Below are 24,650 nucleotides of genomic sequence, written 5' to 3'. Positions count from 1 at the left end.
CACTTTGAATGCAGATAATCACTGACAGATAATCTTTCATCTGTCTGAGTCTACAGTATCTCATTATTATCTATCTCATTATCTATCTTTATCATATCTATGTCTGTCTATAGTATCTCATTATTTATATCATATATCTCTCCACCTATCCATATCTATCCATCCATCCCTTATCTAACTATATCTATCTATCTATCTGTCTGTCTGTCTATCCATCTCTTATCTCTCTCTCTATCCATCTATCTCTCTTATCTATCCCTATCAACCAATCTCTTCATCTCTCTCCATCCATCCATTTATCCCTCTTATCTAACTATCTCTATAGCTCTGTCCATCCATCCATATACACAAAATGACCGATTTTAATACCACTTTCCATTTTTATTGCATTGTTTTCTATTTATTAACGTTGTAATCCACCTTAACTGTTAAAATAAGTAGAAGCCGAGTATAATTTTACAAATAAAATCTAAAATATAGTTGATTTAAAGTTTTCTGCTCAGCTAACCGATGGCCCTTTCCTAGGTCATTTCTTTTTGGGAATTCATGGGCCAGTGTCTGTGATACTTACAAATAATGAATTAGGATTCCAGTCAGTTATAAAATTATTCCTGTTTACATCCTGTATGCATTAAAAAAAACCAAGATATTCTTAGTTTAGCTGAATTCAAGCCTGAAACAGCAGTTAGCTGAAAATTACAACTCACTTGAGAGCATCGGGCGGATTAATCACATTTTGTTAGGAATTAAACTCAGCAGTGTGGCAAATGTTCACTCACCAAATAATTCATAGTTTCTTTATTCTAAAATGAAGAGTTCTTTGGCATTCAGGTATCATGTCACCAATTTCTCATGTGACAAACATGGTTGCAACTAAATGGTTTAGTTCGTCTTTACTGTGTTCCTATATTGCACTCCAGAAATATACTTGAGCAGGAATTTTATTCTCTTAATTATTCTCTATAAAGCCTGATTGTTCATATTCTCCACCAAATACTACCACGGATGCCCACCAAGCTCAGAATAAGAGAATAACAGAGTTGGAGGGGACCTTGGAGGTCTTCTAGTCCAACCCCTTGCTCAGGCAGGAGACCTTATACCAATTCAGACAAACGGCTGTCCAGTCTCTTCTTAAAAAGTGTTGGGAGCACCCACTTCTAAAGCTGTTCCACCGATTAATTGTTCTGTGTGGAAATTTCTCCTTAATTCTAGGTTGCTTCTCTCCTTGATGAGTTTCCACCTATTGCTTCTTGTCCTGCCCTCAGGTGCTTTGGAGAATAGCTTGACCCCCTTTTCTTTGGGGCAGCCCCTGAGATATTGGAACACAGCTATCATGTCACCCCTAGACATACCCAGGTCAAGTCAAAGCTCCTCCATATGCGACGACATTTCCATTATGTGCTGCAACTATTCTCTGCTTAATATTTTAGCTGGATGAACCGGACGGATGGGAATTCCATCTGAAATAGAATTTGGATTAGAATTCACAGTTTCTTCTTTTTTAAATGATGCAGTGTTCATTTCAGTCTAGTAAGCTTTAAAAAAAAATAAACAAACCTATTTCCTCAGCGAAGAAAACAAACAAATGAATCAGCAAACAAATAAACCCAGAGTTCTCAAGCATGAATAGCCAGTTTATCTCACTTTGAGTGTGTTACATGTGGCACGAGAGAATGGCCTTGAGAGACAGGAGGAAGAGCCGCAGACTAGATAACGGGCAGACAAGTGGTGGATGAGCCTGTGGAACCACAGGTGTGCCAAATTTCTCACAAAAGACCCCCTGCCTAGTTTCTAGGACTGTAAAGACAGTTGGCCGAAAAAATGCTTTTAAAAGTTTTTTTAAAAAAAGCCTCTGATGATGCTGTGGCTCAGCTGGGATCTTCAGAGCCTTTTAAAAGCATTTTTTTCTACAACCTCTTTGGCTGAAGAGGTTGTAAAAAAATGCTTTTAAAAGACTCCTCTGACGATCCCAGCTGAGCTGCGTGATCGTCAGGCTTTTCTTTTCTTTTAAAAGCATTTTTTTTTTTGCCTTTAAAAGAAAAAAAAAGCCTCTGACGATTCAGGCAACTCAGCTGGGATTGTCAGAGCCTTTTAAAAGCATTTTTTCTGCAACCTCTTCGGCCGAAAGAGTTGTAGAAAAAATGCTTTTAAAAGTTAAAAAAAAAAAGTTGGCCACGCCCACCGTCACATTACACCCCCCCCCACCAAGTCACGCCCACAGAACCGGTAGTAACAAATTTTATATTTCACCACTGGGCAAAACCCACTTAACAACTATCTCACTTAGCAACAGAGATTTGGGCCATAGTTGTGGTCGTAAGTCAAGGACTACCTGTATTATCTGGCTAAGTGAGATGCTTAAAAATATTCCCAAATGAACCTGCTGTTCTCTTCAGTGAAGGGAAACGAGGAAGTTAGGAAATCAGAAATCAGTAAGGTGAAAATGACAAGGAATGTATTTAGGTTTTGCAAATAACTATATTGTTTGGTGCTGCTTAAGATTTCCTGTTCTATCCTTCTGGGTGACAAGAACATCTCTCCGTTTAGAATAGAATAGAATTTTTTATTGGCCAAGTGTGATTGGACACACAAGGAATTTGTCTTTGGTGCATATGCTCTCAGCGTATATAAAAGGACAAGATATTCTTCGTCAAGAATTCTAAGGTACAACACTTAATGATAGTCATAGGGTACAAATAAGCAATCGGGAAACAATATCAATATAAATCATAAGGATACAAGCAACAAAGTTAAGAGCAGGAGGTGGCAGAACAAATAAATAAAAGTAAAACTTGGCAGAAGAAGGTTGAGTCTTTGTTTTTGTACTCGCAATGCGATTTTGTATCTGCTCCAGCCTTCCTTCCTTTCTATTCCTCTCTTTGTTCAGACTATTTAGATTCCAAAGTGCTGGTTTTGGAACGCGGATCTCTGCCACACTGTCTCCCTGAAGTGAAAATATTCTCTCACGTCCCTGCTTGGTTGCTTTAAAGATAAAACTCCCAAACTTTGACACCTCTTATTGATTATTCCACGGTCTGACTTGTAATGTAGCATCCCTGGTTAAAAAGAAACTACTGGAGTCATTCATTGAAAAAGCTGATTTCTGGAGAAATGAATTTTTTTTCCTGTCCTGCCCTATCCAGATTTCAGAGGACTTCTCCACTGAAGAACAAATGATAATAATACAAAGTTTCGAAGAATTTTTCGCAGGAGTACAAGATCATGTATCAGCTTTGTCCCCTAGGCCAGGGGTCTCCAACCTTGACAACTTTAAGACGTGTGGACTTCTTTTTTGTTTTAATTTGCATTTATATCCCGCCCTTCTCCGAAGACTCAGGGCGGCTTACACTATGTTAGCAATAGTCTTCATCCTATTTGTATATTTATATACAAAGTCAACTTATTGCCCCCAACAATCTGGGTCCTCATTTTACCTACCTCATAAAGGATGGAAGGCTGAGTCAACCCTGGGCCTGGTGGGACTAGAACTTGCAGTAATTGCAGGCAGCTGTGTTAATAACAGACTGTCTTACCAGTCTGAGCCACAGAGGCCCTGTGGTTGGACTTCAACTCTGTTGAAGTCTTAAAGTTGCCAAGGTTGGAGACCTCTGCCCTAGGCCATCTGTCTGGCAAATTCCCAAGATTCATTTTTTTTCGCCATGTACATCCGGACTAGACACTGTTGTTTCTGTGCCATGTTAATATATGTGGGTATATGCATAATTTTGTATTTATTTATTTGTCCATGTTTATGTGAGGTGGAGACCCATTGAGAGCTGTATGCAACGAAATTTCATTTTAATATATGCCAATTAGTGTATATTAAAAAGGGACAATAAAGTTATTATATGTCTATGTCTGAGGTAAACTGTTTGATATAGGACTCAGGAGCCTCCAAACTTGGCAACTTTAAGACTTAGGGACTTCAACTCCCAGAATTCATCAGCCAGCCATGTTGGCTGGGGAATTCTGGGAGTTGAAGTCCCACAAGCCTTAAAAGTGCCAAGTTTGGAGACCCCTGTTAGGAGACCAGCCATACCTGGATATCCAATCCAACTGGGCTGCATAAGGGGGAGATTTCAGGAATGGTTTGGTAGGCAGCTGCAGGGCTGGGTGCCTCCTTCCTATCTCCTCCTGCAGTGCTACGTATCCCAAACACGGCACAGTACCTAACATGTCCATGTATTTTTAGATTAATAAAATACTTACCTTACCCTCTACAAAAGCAAACTCTTGTCTCAGAATGTAAATACCCTTAGGGCTCCTCCGTGCTCGGCTGTTACCTTGCAGACGTTTCATTACCCAAACTAGGTAACATCATCAATGCCAGTAGGAGACAGGATTTCCTCTCACTTCTCATAAAATAGGCTTAGCAGCTGTAAACTAGGGGCCTCTGGTGGCGCAACAGGCTAATGCAGCCTGTTATTAACAGCAACTGCTTGCAATATTGCAGGTTCAAGTCCCACCAGGCCCAAGGTTGACTCAGCCTTCCATCCTTTATAAGGTAGGTAAAATGAGGACCCAGATTGTTGGGGGCAATAAGTTGACTTTGTATATAATATACAAATGGATGAAGACTATTGCTTGACATAGTGTAAGCCGCCCTGAGTCTTCGGAGAAGGGCGGGATATAAATGCAAAAAAAACAACAAAACACTAGGTGTTTTGTGAAAAGTTAAAAGAGCAGATAAAATCCTTTCTTTTTTTTTTCTTTTAAAGAGAATCAATGAAGGTCAGTAGGCTAAGATCTAGAAAGAAAAGAAAAGCACCCACCAGGTTGACTTGTGTATTTATTGTACGCGGTACTCCATTGTATGGCGCCTTGAGGTCGGCTGCGGCAGACAAATGCGACACCTCCCACGGAGAGGAAGTGAAAAGGCTGGGCGTCGAAGCCTGCCGCCCTGGTTCAAAGCACAGGGGGACACAGCACAAAACAACATCTTTGTCAAATGGGTTGCAGGCAACCTCAGTTGCTGAAATAAAATAATTAAGAGGGGAACAGATTGTGCGTAGTCCCTGCTGTTTGTAATTAACACATTTGCTCCCAATACGTCAGGTTATCGGTGAAAGCCTTCCCTGAACAGATCCATCCAGATCAACTAAGAGTGTTTTTCATCTTCTTCCACGCTGGGTCGGCACCTGCTTTGGATAAATCCAAGAGAGCCCCGCGGTTTTCTTCCCGGGATGGTTAAATGGTGGGGTGCAGCAACGGGGTTTCGCCTCGGCCACCATCGCGGCACCCATGGGGGATCTTCACAAAAAGTCATATAAATACTTGGTGATGTCGAAGTTCACGGTCCTGAAAACGGCAACACAATAGGTCAGTGTAATCAAATCTTTTCGCCCACCCCGAGGAATGGCAAATAACAAGAGTCGGAAGGGACGTTTTGGAGGTCTTTTATCCAACTCCCCTGCTCAAGCAAGGCTGTCAAACTCGTGGCCCGCAAGCCGGATGCGTCACACACTGGCCACGCCCGGTTTAGCGAAAGGGGGAGGAGTCCCGATACGTTATGTGATGCCGCTGTGACGACACGAGTTTGACACCTCTGCCCTAGAGCATTTCAGACAAGTGGCTGTCCAGTCTCTTCTTAAAAACCTCCAGTGATGGAGCATCCACAACTTTTGAAGGCAAGTCATTCCACCGATTAATTGTTCTGACTGTCAGGAAATTTCTCCTTAGTTCTACATTGCTTCTCTCCTTGATTAGTTTCCCTCGTTTCTTGTCTTGCCTTCTGGAGCTTTGGAAAATAGGTTGCTCTTCTTTGTGGCAGCCTCTTAAATATTGGGGTATTGCTATTATGTCTTTCTTTTCACTGGACCAGATGTGTACCCCAATTGCTGCAACTGTTTTTTATATGTTTAACCTCTAATCATCCCCTAATTATCTTTGCTGCTCTTCTCTGCAATCTTTCCAGAATCTCAACATCTTTTTTTAAAAAAACATGGTGACCAGAACTAGACGCAATGTTCTAAATATGATGTTACTAAGGCTTTATAAAACTGCTATTAGTACTTCACGTGATCTGAACTGAACGAGTAAAAGCGTAATTAAACTAACTTTGATTTGAGTTCTAAGGATTAAAGTGCCCTCGTCACTTCCCGCCTGGACTACTGTAATGCTCTCTACATGGGGCTTCCCTTGAAGAGCACCCGGAGGCTCCAGTTGGTCCAGAACGCGGCTGCGCGAGTAATAGAGGGAGCAACTTGAGGCTCCCATATAACACCTCTCCTGCGCAGGCTGCACTGGCTTCCTGTGGTCTTCCGGGTGCAATTCAAGGTGTTGGTTATCACCTTTAAAGCGCTCCATGGCATAGGACCGGGTTATTTACGGGACCGCCTGCTGCCAACGATAGCCTCCCATCAACCTGTGCGCTCCCATAGGGAGGGCCTCTTCAGGGTGCCGTCAGTCAAACAATGTCGACTGGCGACCCCCGGGGGAGGGCCTTCTCTGTGGGGGCGCCTGCCCTCTGGAATGAGCTGCCTCCAGGGATGACAACTTCCTGACCTCCGGACCTTCCGTCGCGAGTTGAAGACGTTTTTGTTTAGCCGCGTAATTTAAATAGGGGTTTATTATAGTTTTTATTATTGTTTTAAAGTCTTATTTTGGCCAAATTGAATCAGTTTTTTAACAGGTTTTTAAATTTTGGGGTTATATGTATATTGTGTTTTTATCTGGCTGTAAACCTCCCTGAGTCCTTCGGGAGGGGCGGTATAGAAATTAAATAATAATAATAATAATAATAATAATAATAATAATAATAATAATAATAATAATAATAATAATAATAATATTATTATTAAAGATAGAAAGGTTCACAAACTGACTTTCTGGGGCTAGACACCTCAATGCACTTGTGAAATGTTGCCCCTCATTAGGTCCTGTCTATGCCTGATTTCTAAATATGTTAACACTTTTTGAATACAAGGGACTGCTGTTGGTAGAAGTGTAAAATTTTGACTGGGAAATAAAATGGATTTCCTTCTTGGCAAGTGAGATCCATGTACTAACATTTAAATCCAGATTGATTCTCTCATTATCTTTCTCCGCTGCTTTGTAGTCGCAAGTCACACGTCTGGCAATATTACACCACTGTAATAGGGAGTCCTCGACTTAGAACAGTTCATTTATTGACCATTCAAAGTTACAATGGCACTGAAAAAAGTGACTTATGACTGTTTTTCACAGTTATGACCGTTTCAGCATCCCCATGATCATGTGCTCAAAATTCAGGCACTTAGCAGATGAATTTATATATTATATAAAAATATATATGTTACATTTTCTATTTAAATGTTTGCTTGTTTTAAATTGCAGGTTGACAAAGAAATTGGATGGAGCTTAAATGCTGAGAAAAATTAAACAGGCTGACTGGGTCCGTCCTTATAAAATAGTATTTCAGGTATAGGACGCCTTCATCTAATTGAAGCAGTCATATTTATAAGGGCTTTAACCACTTTTCGTTTTCTTTTTCCCTATGAATTCGAAAGTTAAAATTGCTTTGTTCTTAATTTAACAACATTTGTAATCCCCCAAAACTGTATTAGTCCCTTTTGGTAGTTTGATTTTGTAATTCGTCTTCTCTGTTTGAAAAGATGATAGGAATACAAATCAAAGAAATGATGTGCCAAGTTTATTATTTTAGCTTACTGAGTGACAGATATGCTAATATATATGTATCATTATGAGTGGGAGGGAGGGAGGGAGGGAAGGAAGGAAGGAAGGAAGGAAGGAGGGAGTAGGGAAGAAGGAAAAACATTCCTGCTGGTGCATAACTTATTCAGAAGCATATTGAAAATGATGCCTAGTTTTCTAGTTGCATTGGTTTTCAGATTCAAAAATTTACTCTCAATTTAAGCCAAATAATAATTTTAGCTCCAGATAAAAAGGAAATATGTTTTTTTTTAAAAAAAAAAAGCTAAGTAAACACAGCTCGCTGTTTGGAGATGCAAAACAGCAATCGTGTTTGCTATTGAACATTCTGGTCTTCTTCCAAACCACCTGTTCTAGCATTATGTACGGCATAACTCCTTTCATCTGCATCAATCTGCAATCTGCATTCTTCCATTCTTAGCAGCAGTTAACCCCTCTGCCTTTTAACAAAACTTGAACAATCCAAGAACACTTTGATGGTATTTTTGTGTTTTGTCAGAAAAAAAGGAGGAGGCCCTTTAGAAGAGTAAAAGATTCCTTCCCCCCACTCCCTCCTTCTGAAATTAATTTTGATCTTTCAGTATTAACATTCCCTGCCGAGGTTTCCTTTCTTTATATACAAAAATGAAGAAACCCACGAACGAAAGGTGTTTTTTTTTTTAAAGAAGTATATCGTTGCAAAAAAAAAAAAAAAGCAAGACATTGTAATTTTAACGATGAAATGAATTTTGTCTCTGCTTTTCAAGGCCATCAGTTCCAGTTTCGGCAGTGTTGTTAAGATCACGTTTTAAAAAAAATAATTCATGTCTGTGAAATTCTGCAAAACAGGAAAGCTTCTAATATGTTTCAACCTGAAGTGTCAGTTATGAAGTTTATTCGGTTAGGGCAGAGGTCTTCAAACTTGGCATCTTTAAGACTTGTGGACTTCTACTCCCAGAATTCTCCAGCCAGCTATGCTGGAGAATTCTGGGAGTTGAAGTCCACAAGTCTTAAAGATGCCAAGTTTGAAGACCTCTGGGTTAGGGCATTATTCATAAAACCTGACTGCCATAACATGGGCAAAGAAGTAAGGCCTAGATTAAAGAGGTGCATCACTGTTTCCTTGACAGGCATTACATTAGATAAAGATCACGTGAAGTGTTAATAGCACTTTATAATGCCTTGATAAGGCCACACTTGGAATATTGCATTCAGTTTTGGTCGCCATGATGTAAAAAAGATGTTGAGTCTCTAGAAAGAGTGCAGAGAAGAGCAACAAAGATGATTAGGGGATGGAGGCTAAAACATATGAAGAACGGCTGCGGGAACTGGGTATGTCTAGTTTAATGAAAAGAAGGACTAGGGGAGACATGATAGCAGTGTTCCAATATCTCAGGGGCTGCCACAAAGAAGAGGGAGTCAAACTATTCTCCAAAGCACCTGAGGGTAGAACAAGAAGCAATGGGTGGAAACTAATCAAGGAGAGAAGCAACTTAGAACTAAGAAGAAATTTCCTGACAGTCAGAAGAATTAATCAGTGGAACAACTTGCCTGCAGAAGTTGTAAATGCTCCAACCCTGGAAGGTTTTAAGGAGAGTTTGGATAACCATTTGTCAGAAGTGGTGTAGAGTTTCCTGCCTAAGCAGGGGGTTGGACTAGAAGACCTCCAAGGTCCCTTCCAACTCTGTTATTATGTATGTTAGATTGTCATAATGCATTTTTTAAAATCTAAAATATTATCATTTTCTACACACAAGAAAAGATCACTTTTTCAGGATATGTGTGGTAAGAATGGTAAAATTTTGTAAGGCAGTTGTTACCGACTCTGTTCATTAAAGCAACCTGTTTTCTTTCAAGCTTTGACATGAGCTTCATCAAAGGTATCGGGAAAGTCCTTGACTTACAACAATTCATTTAGCGACCGTTCAGAGTTACAACGGTACTGAAAAACGTGACTTACGACCATTTTTCACAGTTACAACCTTTGCAGCATCCCCATCATCACGTGTTCAAAATTCAGAACCGGTTCATACTTACGACTGTCGCTGTGTCCCAAGGTCATGTCTCCTTTTGCGACCTTCTGAGAAGCAAAGTCAACGGGTAAATCCAGTTTCATTTAACAACTGGGCTACTAACTTACCAACTGAAGCGATTCACTTAACAACTGTGGCAAGGAAGGTCGCAAAATGAGGCAAAACTCACTTAATACATAGCCCACTTAACAACAGGGGTCAATTTTGGTTGAGAGTTGTTTTTAAAGGTCAATTCTTGAGGTGAATGCTTTTCATTTTAGTTCACAAGGAAGATTAAAAAAAGGGGCATGGCTAAAATGAATTTTTTTAAAAAAAAGAATATTTAGCACTATTTCTGAATATTATAATAATAATAATAATAATGTTTTAATTTGTATACCGCCCTTCTCCCGAAGGACTCAGGGCGGTGAACAGGCAAATAAAATACAAACAGAAACATACACCATAATTAAAACAACCCTTAAAAAACTGATTCAAATTTGCCAGAAAATTTAAAATAACATTACACCCCATAAAAATTACAGAAATTTAAAACCCACAATTAAAATTTAAAATTTAAAATCAGGCCAGTCCAGCCAAACGGAATCACGTTCGAGGTGGGCACAATAGCATTGTGCTTCGTATAAAGCAGGGGTAGTCAACCTTTTTATACCTACCGCCCACTTTTGTATCTCTGTTAGTAGTAAAATTTTCTAACTGCCCACCGGTTCCACAGTAATGCGCTGTGTATCGTCATCTGCGCATGCCTCTCGCGCATCGTGGATTGGGGTTGGGGGGGGCGTCAGCTACCAGCTCTGCTTGTCTGTTACAGCTGGGTGGTGTGGGGGGAGATGCGCGAGCTATTCTGGGACGAGGCTCTTTTGTTTGCGGTCGCACTATAGCGCCATTTAGTTTCACTTACGTAACGTGAACTAAACTTATGCGCGGGCGATACAAATAGTATATTTTCAGAAATTTAAATTGTCACGGGGAATTTTATGAAAACCTAATGAAAATGTTTTTAAATAATGCTATGAAAATTTTTTAAAAAGTCAATTAAATTTAAAAAAAGGAGAGTGCTTCAGTATCGGACAAAACCCCTACCGCCCACCATGAAAGCTGGAACGCCCACTAGTGGGCGGTAGGACCAAGTTGACTACCACTGGTATAAAATTTAATAAATAAAATAAAATAAATAAATAAAATAAAGGTAGTTCTTAAGGAAAGATTTCACACGGTAGCTGAAAATAATACTACTTCTTAAACTTTGGGATTCTGAAAACGCTTAATATTGCCTGAACTTCAATACTGTCGACTCGGGGAGAAAAGAGAGATGAAATAATGTTTTCCTGACTGTGAACGTTGCGATGCCTGATCAGAGAGAAGTCTGATCATCTAAACATCGGCAAGATTTAAAGATTTGATTCACTGCTTTTTTCCACTGAAAGGAAGCTCAAAAGCAGCTACGAAAAGGCATATTAAAAACAACACTGTAGGGGAAAAAAAAAAGAACAAATCAAATTCGCAAGCAAAAGCATACATAACACTTCGACTATAAAGAAAGCATTAAAAATGGAATAGCAGGACACCTGCTGAAAGGCTAAATATTTACTGGAATAAGGAAGTTTTTGTCTGCCAGGAGAAAAACAGTGAAGAAAAAGCAAGCTTGGCCTCCCTTGGCAGGCAGTTTCAATTTCTGAGCAACTAAACAGGCTCTGACTTTCCTACCAAATCTCTGAGGGATGCACCCCTAAGATCTTAAAACTAAGTAGGCTTGAATGCCACCAAACTGCTCCTAACAATAGAATAGAATAGAATAACAGAGTTGGAAGGGACCTTGGAGGTCTTCTAGTCCAACCCCCTGCTTAAGCAGGAAACCCTACACCACTTCAGACAAGTGGTTATCCAACCTCTTCTTAAAAACTTCCAGTGTTGGAGCATTCACAACTTCACAAGTTGTTCCACTGGTTGATTGTTCCCACTGTCAGGAATTTTCCTCTTAGTTCTAAATTGCTTCTCTTCTTGATTAGTTTCCACCCACTGCTTCTTGTCCTGCCTTCACATGCTTTGGAGAATAGTTTGACTCCCTCTTCTTTGTGGCAACCCCTGAGATATTGGAAGACTGCTATCATTTCTCCCCTAGTCCTTCTTTTCATTAAACTAGACATACCTAGTTCCTGCAACCGTTATTCCTATGTTTTAGCCTCCAGTCCCCTAATCATCTTTGTTGCTCTTCTCTGCACTCTTTCTAGAGTCTCCACATCGTTTTTGCATCATGGCGAACAAAACTGGATGCAGGATTCCAAGTGTGGCCTTACCAAGGCATTATAAAGTGGTATTAACACTTCATGTGATCTTGATGCTATTCCTTCTGTTTATGCAGCCTAGAACTGTGTTGGCTTTTTTGGCCGTTGCTGGCTCATATTTAAATGGTTGTCCACTAGGACTCCAAGATCCCTCTTACAGTTACTACTATTGAGCGAGGTACCACATATACTGTACCTGTGCATTTGGTTTTTCTTGCCTAAATGTAGAACCTTACTCTTTACACCCTTGAATTTCATTTTGTTAGCAGCGCCCAATGTTCAAGTCTGCAAAGATCCTTCTGTATCTTGAGCCTATCTTCTGGAGTGTTGGCTATTCCTGCCAGCTTGTTGTCATCTGCAAATTTGATGAGTTCCCCACCTATCCCTTCGTCCAAGTCATTGATGAAGATGTTGAAGAGTACTGGGCCTAAAACAGAACCTTGGGGTGCCCCACTGTATACTTCCCAATATACAGGTAGTCCTCAACTTACGACCACAATTGGTCACAAGTCAAGGAGTACCTGTATAAAATTTCTGTTTGCTAAGCGAGATAGTTGTTCAGTGAATTTTGCCCCATTTTTATGACTTTCCTTGCACAAGTTGTTAAGGGAATCACTGCCGTTGTTAAGTTAGCAACACCATTGTTAAGTCAATCTGGCGTCCCCATTGACTTTGTCAGGAGGCTGCAAAAGGGGATCATGTGACCCTGGCACACTGTAACCGTCATAAATATGAACCAGTTGCCAAGTGACTGGATTTTGATCACATGACCAAGGGGATGCTGCTACAGCCGTAAGTGTGGAAAAACGATCACAAGTCACTTTTTTTCAGTGCCGTTATAACTTTGGACAGTCATTAAACGAACACAGGATTTACCTGTACTATGTCTGCCTTCGCTTTGCTGATAACAGAATTCACTTTGCTGGGAACAGAAAGTCATTTTCGTTAGAGGAGGAAGAGAAGGTAAGTTGGCTGAAAGAAGGACATCTTTAAAAAGGATGCCGCGTTAAGGTCACAGAGGATTCTGGGTAGAACTTGAATAATGGAGGATTTGGCGGGCAGCTAAATGTACTATAAAACAGGGGTGATAATAGTCCTGGTTCGGACCAGATCGCCCGATCCGGTAGCAATGGCGGCGGGTGGTTCGGAGAACCGGTAGCAAAAATCCCTTCCCCACCCCCCACCCATGCCCAGCTGAGCCGCGCGATTATCAGAGGTTTTTGTTTTTTTTTAATTTTTAAAAGCAATTTTTCTTTGGCCGCAAAAATGCTTTTAAAAGTAAAAAAAAAAGCCTCTGATGATTGCGCAGCTTAGCTGGGATCGTCAGAACCTTTAAAAGCATTTTTTTCTACAACCTCTTTGGCTGAAGAGGTTGTAGAAAAAATGCTTTTAAAAGAGTCCTCTGGTGATCCCAGCTGAATTGCCTGACTGCCAGAGGCTTTAAAAAGCTTTTTTTTTTTACAACCTCTTTGGCCGAAGAGGTTGTGGAAAAAATCCTTTTAAAAGTAAAAAAAAAAAAAAAAAGTTGGCCATGCCCACCCAGTCACATTTCCCCCCAAGCCACGCCCACAGAACCGGTGGTAACAAATTTTACATTTCACCCCTGCTATAAAACCAAATGTGGTATACGGTCATTTTTTTTTTCAATGCCATTTTAACTTTGAATGGTCATTAAACAAACTGTTGTTAAGTCAAGGACTACATGTACAATATGAATACATTTATTTAGAGGTGTTTTTCTATGGACCATTAAAAGAGTTATAATAAGGGAGTAACTTAGTTTCATTTTAAGTCTAGCTTTATCATTTTGGACCTGTTGAAGTTTCAAAAGTTTGTGGGTTTTTTTTCTTCAAAAGCAGTGTCACATTGTATCCTGTTCAAACAACTGTAATTGTTTTGGCAGGGTATCACTACGGCATGTGTTATTTATTTATTTAGTCACAACAATATACATAAGCATCACACAAAATGATTATATAGTATATAAACATATATATGAGGAAATATAAGGAAGTATAAGTATATATATATATAAGAAAAAAAGAAAACAATAGGACAGGAACGGTAGGCACGTTTGTGCTCTTATGCATGCCTCTTATGGTCCTCTTAGGAATGGGGTGAGGTCAATAGTAGAAAGTTTTTGGTTAAAGCTTTTGGGATTATGGGAAGAGACCACAGAGTCAGGTAAAGTATTCCAAGTTACAGAAGTCATATTTTCTGCAATCTAGATTGAAGCGGTTAACATTAAGTTTAAATCTATTGGTTGCTCTTGTATTATTGCAATTAAAGCTGAAGTAGTCTTTGACAGGAAGGACATTACAATAGATGATTCTATGAGTTAAGCTTAGGTCTTGTCGAAGGCGACGGAGTTCGAAGTTTTCTAAGCCTAGGATTTCAAGTCTGGTGGGATAAGGTATTTTGTTGTTTTCAGAGGAGTGGAGAACTCTTCTTGTAAAATACTTCTGGACACGTTCAGTTGTATTGATGTCAGAAATGTGGTGAGGGTTCCAGACAGGCGAAATTATGTTATCATGGCCAAATCCAATATTTTCAGGAACAAATGCAGTGGGCAATCCAAGCCTTAGCTGTACAGATGTACTCCTGGCCACTGCCAAAATAAAATAGGTTCAGTGCCAAATCAAAAGTATAAAAAGCTTGACGCTTATTTGCTTGTTTGTTCCTTCTTTCTTTTCTCCTCCCAGTTCTGTATTTTGATTTTCAAGCTAAATAAAAAAAATATTGGAAAAAGAAGTAGGAAAACCTGACTACATGTAGTCCTCAACTTGTAACAGTTAGTGACCAATTCAATGTTCCAATGGCCCTGAAAAAAAAAAGCGACTTATGACCATTTTTCACTCCTAGGATCGTTGCAGCAACCCTCCCCCATGGTCACGTGATCCAAATTCAGACATTTGGCAACTTGACTCATATTTATGACGGTTGCAGTGTCCCGGGGTCATGTGATCCCCTTTTGTGACCTCTGACAAGCAAAGTCAAGGGGGAAGTCAGATCCATTTAACAACCGTGTTACTTACTTAACAACTGCAGTGATTCACTTAACAACTGTGGCAAGTGAAGTCTTAAAATGGGGCAAAACTCACTTAACTATCTCGCTCAGCAACAGAAACGTTGGGCTCAATTGTGGTTCTAAATTGAGGATTACCTGTAATCCAGGGAAATATAATCCCTTCCAATTCAGCCTGAATTGTTAATTCCCTGATCTAGTTTTCAATTGATCACCTCTCTCCTGTCGGAATCCAGCTTCAATCTGCTTGCTCTCATCTAGTCCATTGCTGACAAAAGAGATCACATTTCAAAATCCAAGAATACGATCTCATGCAGATTCCTCTTCTTCTTGTGCCATATCTGTCATCGGACGATGGCGATCATGTTGGCGATCCTATTTTTATCAACAGCCGCACGAAAATGTGCTGTTGAGTTTTGTCCCTTAGATTTTGAAGCCATAATTTTTTTTCATTCATTTCATTTATTTGATTTTTATACCGCCCTTCTCCCGAAGGACTCAGGGCGGTGTACAGGCAAATAAAAACAAACAAGACACTATATATAAAATGTAAATTAAAAAATTTATTATAGTTTCCCTAAAAATTTAAAAATATATAAAAACTAAAACCCCGTTTAAAATTAATAATAACTATAAAATCCATAAAAGTTAACCCAGCCCTGCGCGAATAAAAAGATGTGTCTTCAGTTCGCGGCGAAAGGTCCGAAGGTCAGGTATTTGGCGTAAACCCGGGGGAAGCTCGTTCCAGAGTGTGGGAGCCCCCACGGAGAAGGACCTTCCCCTGGGGGCCGCCAGCCGACATTGCTTGGCGGACGGCACCCTGAGAAGTCCCTCTCTGTGAGAGCGTACGGGTCGGTGGGAGGCATATGGTAACAGTAGGCGGTCCCGTAAGTACCCAGGCCCTAAGCCATGGAGCGCTTTAAAGGTCATAACCAAAACCTTAAAGTGCACCCGAAAAGCCACAGGGAGCCAGTGCAGTCTGCGCAGGAGAGGTGTTACATGGGAGGTACGCGACAGTCCCTCTATCACCCGCGCAGCTGCATTCTGGACTAACTGAAGCCTCCGAGTGCAACTCAAGGGGAGCCCCATGTAGAGAGCATTACAATAATCCAAGCGAGAGGTAACGAGTGCGTGAGTGACTGTGCACAAGGCATCCCGATCAAGGAAGGGGCGCAACTGCCGAACCAGGCGGACCTGGTGGAAGGCCCCCCTGGAGACGGCCGTCAAATGATCTTCAAACGACAGCCGCTCATCCAGGAGGACACCTAAGTTGCGCACCCTATCCTTTGGGGCCAATAACTCGCCTCCAACAGTCAGCTGCAGCTGCAGCTGACTGAATCGAGATGCCGGCATCCACAGCCACTCCGTCTTGGAGGGATTGAGCTTGAGCCTGTTTCTCCCCATCCAGACCCGTACGGCTTCCAAACATCGGGACAGCACTTCAACAACTTCAATAAGAACAATAATGTTCTTCTTCTGCCTGGACCTCGTTTGCCTTCAATTTTTCCCTGGCGGATTAAATCAAGTATGGCGCATTTTTCTGGGTGTTGCAACACACGCCCAAAATATTCTAACTTTTGGGGGTTTTTTTAATGGTTTTGATGATTTCCCTTGGCTTTCCCAGGAGGCTTATCCGCTCATTTCTGATTTTGTCAACCCATCTTATACGTAACAGCCGCTTGTAAATCCACATTTCAAATGCTTCCAGTCTTTTCAAGTGGCTTTTCTGTCGGAGACCAACTCTCCACTCCGTAGAGCAGAACGGAAAAGATGTAGCATCTGACAAGCCTGATCTTACGCTCATGTCGTGATTGCAGAAGGCCTTTTTTCATTTTGAAAAACGCTGTTCAAGCTTTCTCTATCCTTACTTCGGTGGTAATGTTCCAGCTTTCATGTAAATTAGAACTGAGGTACGTGACCCTTTCAACTTTTTTTCTAGTGGTATTCCTTCCAAAGTTATCGGTGGTAAATCAATGGGTTGTTTGCTGACGACCATGATCTTGGTTTTTGAGGTGTTAAGCTTCAAGCCGTATTTTATTTATTTTATTTATTTATTTTATTTATTAAACTTATATACCGCACCATCTCCCATAGGACTCAGGGCGGTTCACAGGCATATTAAAACAATATAAAACAATATAATAAATAGACTTTTAAAACCCAGATTAAAACTAAATATTATCAAGGCCTGATCACTAAAACAATAAGAACCAATAAAATCCCCATTAAAATTTGTTTAAAACATTTTTGTTCTTAGGCTAGTCCCGCGCGCTGAAATAATAGAGTCTTCAGTTCACGTCTGAAGGTCCGGAGGTCAGGGAGTTGTCGTAATCCAGGAGGAAGCTCATTCCACAGGGCTGGTGCCGCCACAGAGAAGGTCCTTCACCGGGGGTCGCCAACCTGCATTGTTTGGTCGACGGCACCCTGAGGAGGGCCACTCTGTGGGAGCGCACAGGTCGTTGGGAGGCAATCGGTGGCAGAAGGCGGTCTCGAAGGTATCCCGGTCCTAAGCCATGGAGTGCTTTAAAGATGGTAACCAAAACCTTGAATTGCACCCGGAAGACTACCGGTAGCCAGTGCAGGCCGCGCAGGATAGGTGTTATATGGGAGCAACACGGTGCTCCCTCTATCACCCGCGCGGCCGCGTTCTGGACTAACTGGAGCCTCCGGGTGCTCTTCAAGAGGAGCCCCATGTAGAGAGCATTGCAATAGTCCAGGCGGGAAGTGACGAGGGCGTGAGTGACCATGCGTAAGGCGTCCCGGTCAAGGAAAGGGCGCAACTGGCGAATCAGATGGACCTGATAAAAAGCTCCCCTGGCGACGGCTGTCAAATGATCCTCTAAGGACAGCCGGTCGTCCAGGAGAACGCCTAAGTTGCGCACTCCTCCTGGGGTCAGTACTTCCTCCCCCACAGTCAGCAATGGTGTAAGCTGACTGTACCGGGAAGCCGGCACCCACAGCCACTCTGTCTTGGATGGGTTGAGTCGAAGCCTGTTCCTCCCCATCCAGACCCGTACGGCCTCAAGACACCGGCCCATCACCTCAACGACTTCATTGGGGTGGTTCGGGGTGGAAATGTACAGCTGGGTGTCATCAGCGTACAGGTGGTAATCCACCCCGAAACCAAGGATAACCTCACCCAGCGGCTTCATATAGATGTTGAACAGGAGATATTTAGATATTGATGAGGAGCTGAAGGTCTTCATAGTTACTGGCCAGCAGAACTGTATCATCAGTATACCTTAAATTGTCATGCAGATTGCTAGATCCTAATCAGGTTCTTGTTTTGCTACTCAATTACAGGTTGCTGGCTATATTTTACAGTCATTTTACGGCCGTGCTTACTCCTTAGCCAACCAAAGATGGATATATATTTTTTTTTGGTCAATGGCCGGAAGCCGGAAGAAAATGCCAAGCGTCACAGTTTTAAGTGACTTTTAATTACCGTATTTTTCAGACTATTAAGACGCACCTGACTATCAGATGCACCTACAGTTAGAAGAGAAAAACAACAAAAAAGTTTTCATCCCGTTTTCGAGTTTGAAAATGGGCCGAAAAAAGCCTTGAAAACAGGCTGAAAAAAGCCTCGAAAACGGGCCAAAAAGCCCCAAAAACGGGCTAAAAAAAAAGCCTGAAAAATTGACTGAAAAAAAGGCCCAAAATGGGCTGAAAAAAGTCCTGAAATAGGACAAAAAAAAAAAAAGGCCCATAAAAACAGGACATGTGGAGGCCAAAAAATAGCAGGTGGGCGAGGCTTCAGCAATACTCAGTCTGTAACAGAGGTCTCCAACCTTGGTCCCTGTAAGACTTGTGGACTTCAACTCCCAAAGTCCCTCAGCCAGCAAAGCTGGCTGAGGAACTCTGGGAGTTGAAGTCCACAAGTCTTAAAGGGACCAAGGTTGGAGACCCCTGGTCTATAAGATGCACAGACATTTTCAACCCCTTTTGGGTGACAAAAAAGTGCCTCTTATAGTCTGAAAAATATGGTGGGGTTTTTTTTTGCTTATTAAAAAGCGCCCTCAGCATTAGAAAACAGGTACAAAGCTTACCTGGAAATGGCTCTGATGAAATCCAGGGAAACCACACATTTGTACCTTGGTCCATTAAACTGATCGTCATGGCCAATCAAGGTTAACAGCTGCAGTGTTACAAGAGAAGTAATCTGAAAGGGGAGAGAAACGTTGACTTGGTTTGGCTTTCATCCATGCTGGTATTACTGCAAAGATAATGTGATTGCTTTCCACAGGTTCTCCTCGACTCACAACCACAACTGATCCCCAAATTTCTGCCGTTAAGTGAGTTTTGCCCCATTTTACGACCTTTCTTGCCTCAGTTGTTAAGTGAATCCCCGCAGTAACATGGTTGTTAAGAGAATCCGGCTTCCCCGTTGACGTTGATTATAAGAAGGGCGCAAAAGGGGATCATGTGACCCCAGGACACAGCAAAGGACATAAGTATGATCCAGTTGCCAAGCACCCGAATTTTGATCACATGACCACGGGGATGCTGCAAAGGTTGTAACGGTGAAAAAAGTTCGTGAGTCACATCTTTTGTAGGGCCGTTGTAATTTTGAACGGTTACTAAGCAAACCGTTGTAAGTCGAGGAATACTTGTATTCCACCTGCTGATTTATCAAACTTTGTATCTGCAGTACTAAAAAAAAATGTAACGGTGATTAAAAATGCAAGCTAACAAATACACCCACGATAAATAAAGCATGAAGTGAATGCATGCACAACTTACAATGTTCATCAACTAAATACCTGCTGTAAGAGTGATACATCTCATCTTTCAAATTTAAAACTATTTTGTGCATTTATATGTACATGCCTAAGAAACAGTGACAGACAGACAGACAGACAGACAGATAGATAGGATAGATAAATTGTAGACAGATAGATCGATCGATAGTTAGATAAATATACGGTAGTGGCCAAAATTGTGGAAACTGTTTGGGAAAAGCATATTTTCTAAAACTAGCTAATAACACCACTTTTTTTGGAGTAGTACCATAAAATTATATATCAATGGAAAGATAACTTAATAAACAATGTAATGCAGTAACTTTTATGAAGGATTTGCTATTAGAATAGCAGTTACAGTATAAAGAAGAAAAATGAAACACGTAGAAAAAACGAGATATGCAAAAATTATCCCCATGTCAGTTAGTACTTAGTTGGGTAACCTTTAGCATGAATTACAGCCTTGCAGCGTCTTCCCATGGAGTGAACCAAGTCTTTGAGTTCTGCCGTGGTTGTAATGTGAAACCAAGATTGAAGGATTGCTTCTATTAACTGGGTTTTATTGCTGGGTCGCTTCTGACTAACAAGTTTCTTTAGTCAGCTTCATAGATTTTCAATTGAGTGAAGGTCTGTCTGGGCTATTCCCAGGGCATTCCAGCAGTGGAATCTGATTATCTTGAAACTCCCCCCAAAAAGTGGTGTTATTAGCCATCAAACCTCAAAAATACACTTTTCCCAAAAGGCTTCCACAATTTTGGCCGCTACTGTAAATTGTAGATAGATAGATAGCTAGATAGACACACACACACACACACACACGTGTATGTATGTAAGTATGTACAATATACATACCGTATATACTCGAGTATAAGCCGAGTTTTTCAGCACGTTTTTTGTGCTGAAAAACGTCCCCTCGGCTTATACTCGAGTATATACGGCTTATACTCGAGTTTTTTTTTTCTTCTTTTTTTCACATTATACCGGATGGCGCAAACTTGGCGGGCTTTTGCATTAGCGCGGGGAAGCCCTGCCGGTGCAGTGAGAGGCTGAGGGAGGGAGGGTTTCCCCGACCGGTAGCTGCCTCATTTCCCACCCTCGGCTTATACTCGAGTCCCCAGTTTACCCCAGTTTTTTGGGGTAAAATTGGGGACCTCGGCTTATACTCGGATCGGCTTATATTCGAGTATATACGGTACATGTATGTATGTATGTATGTATGTATGTATGTATGTATGTATGTATATATAACTAAATAATGTTGGGCTAGCACTTTAGAAATGGAAATGGGTGTCATTCTGAACGGCTTACATTGCAGATATTTTATTCTCTGCCTCCCAATTTTTGAGAAGGAGGGAAATTGCTCTTCGTTTAGAATAAATCCTCATTCAGCCAATGGTGGAAGCATAATGGGCCAATCTGTTATTGCAAGTGCTTCTTTAGACCCGAGTGTACCATTATTGGTTAATCATATTTTCCAGGGTACGCTTGCAGCTGGCCTCTTCAGCTCGGAAACCACCAATGAAAATAAGTCATATTCCACAGCAGGAATGACATGAGGCTCATCAAAAGCTCAAGCCAATACGCCAGTTCGGATGACTTGGAGATGAACCCATCTCAATAATATGCCGAATTAAACAAAAAACAAAAAAACAACCCAACGTCCTTGCCCTTGCGTTGCAAATGCACCAGCTCTGCCTTAACAACAACATAATGCCCATCAATTTCCTAGGCTCCTTCCTAAAATGTGGTAAAATGAAACAGAAGGTCAGTACTGTAAAATTGCCCCCTCTGTCTTTCTGGCTGTAAATTTAACATGGTGTCAAGTCGGATAATAAATTTCTGATTAATGCTTTAAGTATGTAACGAGCTACAGTAGATCTAAAGATTTCTGGTGCTAAACTGAAGAGAATACAAGGTTGTTTGTTATCTGAGTCAGCTGAATCCTTGGCCAATGGATTTGAATTTCCTAATTCTTTTAACAATAAAAGCCTGAGCAATACATCTATGAATGCTAACTGGATGGTTTCATTTCTCCTTCGTATTTCTGTTCCAATGAAACAATCTCTCCCTTCAAGCAAAGCTGCTAATTAGATTCTTCATTCCAGATGTTTAGGTAACAGCTGTAAAATCTAGTTTTAAAAATAAACTCATTTAACATCAGTTCTGCTAAACTTACCTGACTTGATATTTCAACTACAGGTAGTCCTCAACTTACTACCGTAACTGAGCCCAGAATCTCTGTGGCTAAGTGAGAAATGCGCTAAGTGAGCTTTGTTCCATTTTACGACTTTTCTTGCCACATCCGTTAAGTGAATTGCTGCAGTTGTTAAATTGGGGACACGGTTGTTAAGTGAATCTGGCTTCCCCATTGTCTTTGCTTGGCAGAAGGTCGCAAAAGATGATCACATGACCCCGGGACAAGTGTCTAAAGTGTCTGGATTTTGATCACGTGACCATGGGGATGCTGCAATGGTCGTAAGTGTGCAAAATGGTCGTTACGTCACTTTCTTCATTACTTTGAACGGTCACTAAACGAACTGTTGTAAGTTGAGGACTATCTGTATAGGGTTAAAGTTTGTATGATAAATTGGATCAGAGAATTTTTTTCCCCCTGAACACGTGTATAGGATATCTCTGCGTGCATTTATAAAGATAATGAGATAGATAGATAGATAGATAGATAGATAGATAGATAGATAGATAGATAGATAGATAGACAGACAGACAGACAGACAGACAGACAAGATAGATAGACAAACAAACAGACAGACAGACAGACAGACAGACAGATAGATAGATAGATAGATAGATAGATAGATAGATAGATAGATGCTGCTAGAGAGAGAAATGATAGGTAGATAGATAGATAGATAGATAGATAGATAGATAGACAGACAGACAGACAGACAGACAGACAGACAAGATAGATAGACAAACAGACTAGATAGATAGATAGATAGATAGATAGATAGATAGATAGATAGATAGATAGATAGATAGATAGATAGATGGATGGATGCTGCTAGAGAGAGAAATGATAGGTGGATAGATAGATAGATAGATAGATAGATAGATAGATAGATAGATAGATAGATAGATAGATAGACAGACAGACAGACAGACAGACAAGATAGATAGACAAACAGACTAGATAGATAGATAGATAGATAGATAGATATTTATTTTATTTTTTATTTATTTATTTATAAAATAAATAAATAAATAAAAATAAATAAATAAATAATAAGATAGATAGATAGATAGATAGATAGATAGATAGATAGATAGATAGATAGATAGATAGATAGATAGATAGTGTGTGTGCATTCTGGATCACACTGTGCAGATAATTGCAGCATAGGTTCTCAAGTTTCAAGAAAGCTATACTGTATAGCATTTTCCTGCTTTGTAATCATTTACAGCAAGGTTTTGCTTAGAACATTAACTTATCTTTCTACCAAATTTTTAGACATATGGAACTGTAAATAAAACACAATCACTGCCATTGTATTATTATTATTATTTTTGTTTCTTTCTAACCCTTTATTTTGTAAATTAACTTTTATCCAGAAAATATCAACTTAATATTCTGAACTGTCAGCAGACTCGGCCATATGGCCATCAGTGAATGGTTTTGTTTATTTGTTTGAGTTTGTCCTTAGAATAGAAGTTTAAAATTAACCATTTAATTAAAATTAAATTATTTTGGCATAACCGGTCCAAAATACACTGCTGCCAATAACTTTGATTCATACAGATGTTAAAAGCCCTGGACTGTAACAAAAAGCATTTTGAACCCCAGATGTCATTTTGAAAATGCATTTTAGACAAAATGCACATAACTAGCCACGCGGTATTACGTTCAATGGGCTTGCACAAATTATGCAAAATTAAAATATCATCTATGCAGGATACAGCAATCAGAAAACCTTGCTGGGTTTGTAGGGGAATGAAATGAGAGACAAAGCTGTTTCTTTATAAACTATGGTTTTTGTTTTATTTTTGGTTCTCACAATCACTTTTTAGAGGACTGCAGAGAGTCATTTTGGACTAGTGGTTAAAGCACCAGGCTAGAAACTGGGAGCCTGTGAGTTCTAGTCCTGCCTTAGGCATGAGAGACAGCTGGGTGACTTTGGCCCTCCCTCTCAGCCTAACCCACAGGTTTGTTTTTATGGGGAAAATAGGAGGAAGGAGGAGTATTAGGTATGTTCGTTGCCTCATATGTATGTATGTATGTATGTATGTATGTATGTATGTATGTATTTATTTATTTTTCGTAGATTTTCACGGGTATAGAGCACTGCACACCAGAACAACTAGACACAAGAACAGTTTTTTTTCCCAAATGCCATCACTCTGCTAAACAAATAATTCCCTCAACACTGTCAAACTATTTACTAAGTCTGCATTACTATTACTATTAGTCTTCTCATCGTTCCTATCACCCATCTTCTCCCACTTATGACTGTAACCTTGTTGCTTGTATCCTTACAATTTATTTTGAGTGTTTCCTAATATGATTTGATTGCTTATTTGTACCCTATTACTATCATTAAAAGGGACACGGTGGCTCAGGGGCTAGGACGTTGAGCTTGTCGATCGAAAGGTCAGCAGCTCAGCGGTTCGAATCCCTAGTGCTGCCGTGTAACGGGGTGAGCTCCTGTTACTTGTCCCAGATTCTGCCAACCTAGCAGTTTCGAAAGCATGTAAAAATGCAAGTAGAAAAAATAGGGACCACCTTTGGTGGGAAGGTAACAGAGTTCCTTGCGCCTTTGGTGTTGAGTCATGCCGGCCACATGACCACGGAGGTTTCTTCGGCTTTGAAACGGAGATGAGCACCGCCCCCTAGAGTCGGCAACGTGTAGCACATATGTGCAAAGGGAACCTTTACCTTTTACCTTACTATCATTAAGTGTTGTATCTTATGATTCTTGAC

At 40.6% G+C, this 24,650-nt stretch overlaps 1 protein-coding gene across 5 annotated transcripts in view; it reads right to left on the bottom strand.

Annotated features, from left to right (window-relative positions):
- Window positions 1-298: 298 nt before the first annotated feature.
- The window catches only part of ORC5 (origin recognition complex subunit 5), a 91,160-nt gene continuing 66,808 nt past the window's right edge, over window positions 299-24,650 (bottom strand). For 2 of the 5 annotated variants that reach the window (XM_058191061.1, XM_058191060.1), the window contains exons 14-15: window positions 19,022-19,134; window positions 4,777-5,298 (exon numbers count right to left, since the gene is read on the bottom strand). In XM_058191061.1, the coding sequence (XP_058047044.1) occupies window positions 5,253-5,298; window positions 19,022-19,134 (159 nt within the window). In that variant the 3' untranslated portion in view covers window positions 4,777-5,252. Of the gene's footprint in view, window positions 1,461-4,776; window positions 5,299-13,588; window positions 14,769-19,021; window positions 19,135-24,650 lie in introns of those variants that run through there. The other 3 variants (XM_058191064.1, XM_058191062.1, XM_058191065.1) reach the window with 3 other exon arrangements.

This window comes from Ahaetulla prasina, chromosome 7 (assembly GCF_028640845.1).
Source record: "Ahaetulla prasina isolate Xishuangbanna chromosome 7, ASM2864084v1, whole genome shotgun sequence".
Classification (NCBI taxonomy): domain Eukaryota; kingdom Metazoa; phylum Chordata; class Lepidosauria; order Squamata; family Colubridae; genus Ahaetulla; species Ahaetulla prasina.
The sequence above is the reverse complement of the archived record's forward strand: the minus strand, read 5'-3'. Positions and strand labels throughout refer to the sequence as shown.